The sequence below is a fragment of the Theropithecus gelada genome, chromosome 19 (genome assembly GCF_003255815.1).
Source record: "Theropithecus gelada isolate Dixy chromosome 19, Tgel_1.0, whole genome shotgun sequence".
Taxonomy (NCBI): Eukaryota; Metazoa; Chordata; class Mammalia; order Primates; family Cercopithecidae; genus Theropithecus; species Theropithecus gelada.
In genome coordinates, this window is record NC_037687.1 from 14,528,092 (window position 1) to 14,535,939 (window position 7,848).

Here is a 7,848-nt window from a genome sequence, read left to right on the forward strand (position 1 = left end):
CCCCATATTGTAAAAGACTTCCTGGTATTTTCTTTAATTACCAAGACTTTGGTGATTTAATCTTCAATTTGTAACCCCTTTCAATGTCATTAAATTATTTAGATGTCTTATATCTCTATGTAAAGTTCTTTCAGATTTTCTTTCTATGTTGTTTCGTAAACTTCTCTTGAAATCACTATACTTAGCCTAATGGCATCTTTACTTATGTTCTTCGTTCCTTAAAATCTTAGCTTCTTTAAAACCTTATCTTTCCATATTATGCATGTATACATTCATACAGCATTTATGCAAATGCATGAATATATATATTTCATTCCCGTGCATCCAATGCTGTATGAATGTGTACACGCCTAGCATTCGTATAATAGCATCTATGTAATAGAAAGGGAAAGGGTAAAACAGGCTTAAAAACTGCATTAAAACATAAAGAGAATTTGTGATGTGCATAAGATGATATCATGCTATAAAAATATTTCATATTTTTATAAATATATAAAAATAATTAGCCAGGCATGTTGAGGGGTGACTGTAATCCCAGCTACTTGGGAGTCTGAGGCAGGAGAATTGCTTGAACCCAGGAGGTGGAGGTTGTAGTGAGCCAAGACCGCATCACTGCACTCCAGCCTGGGCAACAAGAGCGAGACTCCATCTCAAAAAAATAAATAAATAAGTAAACACACACACACACACACACACACACACATATATAAATATTTATATGAAAATATTTTATTTTTATAAATACATGAAAATATTTTTTCATGCTATAAAAAATATTGTAGGATTTTCGTGTTAAAACTGTGATTCTCACTGCGGATAGTTCTGTCTCCTGTGGGATATCGAGCAATGACAGGTTTGGCTGTCACATTGAAGAGGGTGAGTAGAGAACAGGGAAGCTGATAAACACTAGCACAGTGCACAGGACAGACCCCACCACAATAAATAATCTGGCCCCGAGTTTCATTAGTGCTGGGATTGAGAAATTTTGAGTTAATGAATATCTGTATTTTTAATATTCACATCTGCTTCTGGATTACCTCCCCAAGATCTTGTAACACTTTACGCTTCTGCCGACAAAACTACAGAGTCCCCGTTTGCTACCTGTTTAAAAGTTCCAGCCTCACTCAGTGTGGCAGCTGCTCTTCAGGTTTTTTTCCAGGCTGACGGGTGTGATAGAGATTCTTGTATTAAACCATTACTGGGTTTGAGCAAAGATTCATATATGTGATCACCATTTTGATTTGTTTATTATTATATCTCCATTTTTCTACAGCTATCACCATTTCAAATGATTTCTACAGAGTATTGCTTCTTCATTGACATTTGAGGAAATACTTTTCAGCACAAAAAGCTGTAAATTTCATTTACCTAAATATACGTCTATATTCTTCTGTTTCTTGCCTTAGCATGCTTTGCATACACATAGATTTTATATGTAGTTTTCTAGATGTTCAGCTAACATATATTGTTTACATTATAAGGTGTTTAAATCCACCAATTTTTTGTAAAAGATGAGACAGGGGACAAAATTCATTGTCTTCCAGGTAGATAACCATTTATGGCAGCTTTTGTTCCACAATCCAGCATTTTCCAACTAAATTGCAATATAACCTTCTCATATAGTAAATCTCCATATGTACTAATACTTAATTCCCAATTCATTCAATAACAAACGAGTATCTACCATGTGCCAGAACATTCTAGCGACACTGTATGTTATATAATTTATTGTCTAGGTCTTTGTCAATTAAATAATTAGTCCCTTTTGATACCATTAAGTTATTGTTTTATATCTTCTTTTGGTTAATTTTTAATGTCTTCTTCAAATTCGCTTAAGATAGTGTTTTTTGTTTTTGTTTTTTGTTTCTTGTTTGTTTTGTTTTTGAAATGGAGTCTCTCTCTGTCACCCAGGCTGGAGTGCAGTGGTGTGATCACAGCTCATTGAAACCTCCACCTCCTGGGTTCAAGCGATTATCCTGCCTCAGCCTCCTGAGTGGCTGGGACAACAGGCGCCCACCACCACGACTGGCTAATTTTTTGTGTGTGTTTTTAGTAGAGACGGGGTTTCACCATGTTAACCAGGATGGTGTCGATCTCCTGACCTCGTAACTCGTGTACCTCGGCCTCCCAAAGTGCTGGGATTACAGGCCTGAGCCACCGCGGCTGGCCAAGATAGTGTTTTTAATTTACTATATTTTTTTTCTGGCTTTATTCCACTGATTCTTTTTATTTCATAACTTCCCCCTGCTTTAAATTTTTTGTATATTACACACACATATTCATATACGTAAGTGAAAAAAACAAAGGTAAACAGAGCAGGTGAAGTTCCCACTAATTTGAATCTTTTGATATAATGGTGAAGAGAGAGTTCAATGTAATAGACCAGGCACAGTGGCTGACACCTGTAATCCCAGCACTTTGGGAGGCCGAGGCGGATGGATCACCTGAGGTCAGGAGTTTGAGACCAGACTGGCCAACATAGTGAAACCTCATCTCTACTAAAAATACAAAAAAAAAGGAGCCAGGCATGTTGGTGCATGCCTGTAATCCCAGCTACTCGGGAGGCTGAGGCAGGAGAATCGGCTTGAACCCGGGAGGCGGAGGTTGCAGTGAGCTGAGATCAGGCCACTGCACTCCAGACTCAGTCTCAAAAAAAACAAAAACGTCAATGTAATAAACGTATGTATGATGTAATGCCCTCAAGGGTGAATTCTATGCATGATTTTATTCAGTGCAAAAGGATTAAATCACCCTGGAGTGTGCAGGATTCTACAGAGAAGGTTTAGAGAGGCCTTTCCATGTTGGATGAGGATAAGAACCAGGACTACAGTATGCCCGTTAGATTTGTCCGAAAGAGTTAAAAATCCAAAGACCAGCAACAAAGAAAAGATGCCACATGAGAAAAATGAGAAGAGGACTGTCTCATCTGCTATCGAATGATATAAAAACCAATTGGTCAAATAAACACAGAATCGGCACAAGAAAAGCTAGTTTTCTGTTTTCTGTTAAAAATGCTACAATTTTGGTTTCCTTGTATATTTCCTTTTTGACTTCTTGCTTTATTTCATGTTCTCAGTCTTTCTGTTGGGGTTCTCCATCTGTAAGTGTTTTGACAAAGAAAATCTAATATAACATTTGTCTTTTGGTGAATTTATCTGTCTTTTATTATTTTTGCTGGGCACCAAGGGAACCTAACAGGAGTTGGAAAGACTCCAAAACTAAGAAAGCTTTTTTCTTACATCTGTTTTCCCCCATTCAAGTCCTGTTAGTTCTTCACTTCCTCTGCTTATTCGTTAGAGTTCGTGTATTTCTTTAAACACAAGGCAGAAAATGGCCATCCCAAAATGGAGCTTTGAGTTCACATATGCATGGGAAGTTTCCAAAGTGAAATGTGTAGGTGCCGTTTCTGTACCCTTCAGGGAGAGGTAATTTGATATTCACAGCTTTCCTGCTCACCATTCCTTTCCAATAGCACGACTGGGATGGAAGAACATGGGAATAACATGATCCTCTAAGCCATGGCGTGCTGCACATGTGTCTGTGTACTGTGTGTGCATGCCTTTAGGATGAGACCAGGTTTAAGAAAAAGCAACCTGGTTTATATATATATATTTTAGATGGAGTTTTGCTCTTGTCATCCAGGCTGGGGTACAATGGCGTGATCTTGGCTCACCACCGCCTCCGCCTCCTGGGTTCAAGCTATTCTCCTGCCTCAGCCTCCCGAGTAGCTGAGATTACAGGCATGTGCCACCATGCTCAGCTAATTTTGTGTTTTTAGCAGAGACAGGGTTTCACCGTGTTGGTCAGGCCAATCTCGAACTCCTGACCTCAAGTGATCCACCCACCCCGGCCTCCCAAAGGGCTGGGATTACAGACGTGAGCCACTGCGCCCAGCCCAGTCTCTATATTCTAAAACATAAGTCGTAATATAAAGGCCAGAACTCAAGACAACAGAGAGAAATAAAGAGAATATGCATTGCAATTCATGGGACACCTTTGCGAGCATATTAATAGAGTGCAAATGCAACATCTGGACTGAGGGGCTCCTTCTGTCTTCATTTTCAGCAGCTACAAGGCCACCTTATTCCTCAACATCTTCTGACGCCATCTCTCATCCCTCTCCTCATGTTCATTCGCCTGTCACACTGGCTTCCTCATTGGCTTCAAACATGGGAAAGAAGCACATTTCTCAGGATCTTTCATTGAGCCTCCCTTCTGTCTTACACACACTTCTGCAGGGAACACGTTGACTCTGCCCTGTCTTCATTATGGTCACTGTTGAGTTGTCGCCTCATCTGCTGGTCTTCCATGAATACCCAGTTAACATAATGCTCTCTCTTTGAGACCAGCCTGGCTAGCATGGCAAAACCCAGTCTCTACTAAAAATACGAAAATTAGCTGGGGATGGTGCACACCTGTAATCCCAGCAACTAGGGAGGCTGAGGCAGGAGAATTGCTTGAACCTGGGAGGTGGAGGTTGCAGTGAGCCAAGATTGTGCCACTGCACTCTAGCCTGAGTGACAGAGCAAGATTCCATCTCAATAATAATAATAATGGTCCTTTGATACTTTTTTTCTTAGCATCTTTCTTCCTCACCATAGAATTTGTTGCCATGTGACATAATACGTGGCATTTAAATTTTTTTCTTGTATTGTCTCTCGGTCATTAGATTGTAGAGACTTTTGTTACATAACACCACATACTCATTTACTGGACAGTGCCTGAAATGCGTCAAAATTCACTTTATATTCCTCAAATGCATGGAAGATTTTCTCATCAATACTGTAGAGTACATGCCTCCAGGGAAAGGCTGAGAGTGGGACAGGAATTCCTAATCCAAGATGGCAAGAGGATCCCCTAATTGGGACCAGATTCACATAGAAAATACTACAATTAACTTCTTGCAGAATGGAGGTTACCAGAGGTTGGGGGTGTTGGGAGGGTGGGTTGGGGACATGTTGATCAGAGGATATAAAATTACAGTTAGACAGGAAGACTGAATTCTTGTAGAATGGAGATTATCAGAGGATGGGAGGGTTGTTGAGGAGGGCTGGGGAAATGTTGGCCAAAGGATACAAAATTAAGCTAGAAAAAAGGATGATGTTCAAGAGATCTATTGTACAGCATGGTGCTAATGGTAATATAATCATATACATAAACCAATAATGGTAATATATTATAGTTAATCGTAATATATTGTATTTTGGAAAAATGCATGGGGGGTGGATGTTAAGTGTTCTGATCATATATGATGACTATGTAAGATGATTGCAGGCCGGACCTGGTGATCACACCTGTAATCCCAGCACTTTGGGAGGCCGAGGCAGGCAGATCACCTGAGGTCAGAAGTTCAAGACCAGCCTGACCAACATGGAGAAACCCCATCTCTACTAAAAATACAAAAAATACAAAAAATAAAAACAGCTGGGCATGGTGGTGCATGCCTGTAATCCCAGTTATTAGGGAGGCTGAGGCAGGACAATTGCTTAAACCCAGGAGGCGGAGGTGGTAGTGAGCTGAGCACTCCAGCCTGGTGACAGAGCAAGACTATCAAAAAAAAAAAAAAAGGAAGGAAGGAAGGAGAGAGAGAGAAAAAGAAAGAAAGAAGAAAAGAAAGAAAGAAGGAAAGAAAGAAAAAGAAAGAAAGGAAGGAAGGAAAGAAAGAAAGAGAAAGAAAGAAAGAAAGAGAATAAGAAAAAGGAAGGAAGGAAGGAAAAAAGAAAGAAAGAAGGAAGCAAAGAGAAAGAAAGAGAAAAGAAAAAGAAAAGAAAGAAGGAAAGAAAGAGAAAGAAAGAAAGAGAAAGAAAGAAAGAGAAAGAAAGAAGGAAAGAAAGAAAGAAAGAAAGAAAGAAAGAAAGGAAGGAAGGAAGGAAGGAAGGAAGGAAGGAAGGAAGGAAGGAAGGAAGGAAGGAAGGAAAGAAAGAAAGAAAGAAAGAAAGAAAGAAAGAAAGAAAGAAAGGAAGGAAGGAAGGAAGGAAGGAAGGAAGGAAGGAAGGAAGGAAGGAAAGAAGAAATGATCGCTGGCTAGATTTTAGCCATTCCACAGTGTAAACATACTTCAAATATCATGGTGTACACAATAAAGACACAGTATTTATCTGTCAAAATAAAAGTAAATCAACTTTTTTTTTTTTTTTTTTTTTTTTTGAGACGGAGTCTCACTCTGTCGCCCGGGCTGGAGTGCAGTGGCCAGATCTCAGCTCACTGCAAGCTCCGCCTCCCGGGTTCACGCCATTCTCCGGCCTCAGCCTCCCGAGTAGCTGGGACTACAGGCGCCCGCCACCTCGCCCGGCTAGTTTTTTGTATTTCTTAATAGAGACGGGGTTTCACCATGTTAGCCAGGATGGTCTCGATCTCCTGACCTCGTGATCCGCCCGTCTCGGCCTCCCAAAGTGCTGGGATTACAGGCTTGAGCCACCGCGCCCGGCCGTAAATCAACTTTTAAAAGTAAAAGACAATACCTTCTTCACCGTGGGGTATACAATATATATAACAGCATTTCTGCTGGGTTTGTAGTGCGTGTGTGTGTCATGTTATTTTCTCTTTTTGGTAGAAACATCAACCAGATGAAAGCAAAGAATGATACACAGATTTCAGAATTTCTTCTCCTGGGACTTTCAGAGGAACCAGAATTGCAGCCCTTCCTCTTTGGGCTGTTCTTGTCCATGTACCTGGTCACCATGCTGGGGAACCTGCTCATCATCCTGGCCACAATCTCAGACTCCCACCTCCACACCCCCATGTACTTCTTCCTCTCCAACCTGTCCTTCGTAGACGTCTGTTTTGTGTCCACCACTGTCCCGAAGATGCTGGTGAACATCCAGACACAGAGCAGAGTCATCACCTATGCAGGCTGCATCACCCAGATGTGCTTTTTCATATTCTTTGCGGGACTGGATATCTTTATGCTGACCGTGATGGCCTATGACAGGTTTGTGGCCATCTGTCACCCCCTGCACTACACGGTCACCATGAACCCCAGGCTCTGTGGACTGCTGGTTCTGGCGTCCTGGATCATGAGTGCCCTGAATTCTTCGTTGCAAAGCTTAATGGTATTGCACCTTTCCTTCTGTGCAGACTTGGAAATTCCCCACTTTTTCTGTGAACTTAATCAGGTCATCCACCTTACCTGTTCTGACACCTTTCTTAATGACATGGGGATGTATTTGTCAGCTGTGCTGCTGGGTGGGGGATGTCTCATTGGGATCCTTTACTCTTACTCTAAGATCGTCTCCTCTATACATGCAATCTCATCAGTTCAGGGGAAGTACAAGGCATTTTCCACCTGTGCATCTCACCTCTCAGTTGTCTCCTTATTTTATTGTACAATCCTAGGTGTGTACCTTAGTTCTGCTGCAACCCACAACTCACACTCAAGTGCTGCAGCCTCGGTGATGTACACGGTGGTTACCCCCATGCTCAACCCCTTCATCTACAGTCTGAGGAATAAAGACATAAAGGGGGCTCTGACACAATTCTTCAGAGGGAAAACAATAAAAGGTCTGTTTTCCAAGAAGGGCCTGTAATGCCACAACTCTAAGCCCCAGACCCAGAAACTGTGATTTATTAGTCAGATGGTGGAAGTAGAAATGGCTCCTTCTGTTAATTTCTTGGAGTTTCAGATTCCATGATCTTAACTGCTTTATAAAACGTACGCATTTTCTTTAAGAAGCTTTCAGCTCTCAGATAGTCAACCATTTTCTCCTTTGTCATTTTCCTACTTTCCCAAAGTTATTCCCAGACTAAGGTCAGAAACAAGGTGGAGATTCCTGTTAGTCTCATGCAGTGGTGAGTTGCATTCACACAAAGAACCAAGAATGGCGACTATAAAAATTATTAATATACTCT

General features: G+C 41.1%; 1 protein-coding gene across 1 annotated transcript; it reads left to right on the top strand.

Moving 5' to 3' along the window:
* Positions 1–6,543: 6,543 nt before the first annotated feature.
* Positions 6,544–7,591, top strand: LOC112612033 (olfactory receptor 7A17-like). Its single transcript, XM_025366049.1, has one exon. It carries the CDS (start codon positions 6,567–6,569, stop codon positions 7,524–7,526), a length of 960 nt encoding a protein of 319 aa, XP_025221834.1. The 5' UTR covers positions 6,544–6,566; the 3' UTR covers positions 7,527–7,591.
* The last annotated feature ends 257 nt before the right edge of the window (positions 7,592–7,848 follow it).

Excerpts from the sequence above, each read along its gene's own strand:
- LOC112612033 (XM_025366049.1), top strand. The coding sequence starts at position 6,567 with ATGAAAGCAAAGAATGATACACAGATTTCAGAATTTCTTCTCCTGGGA.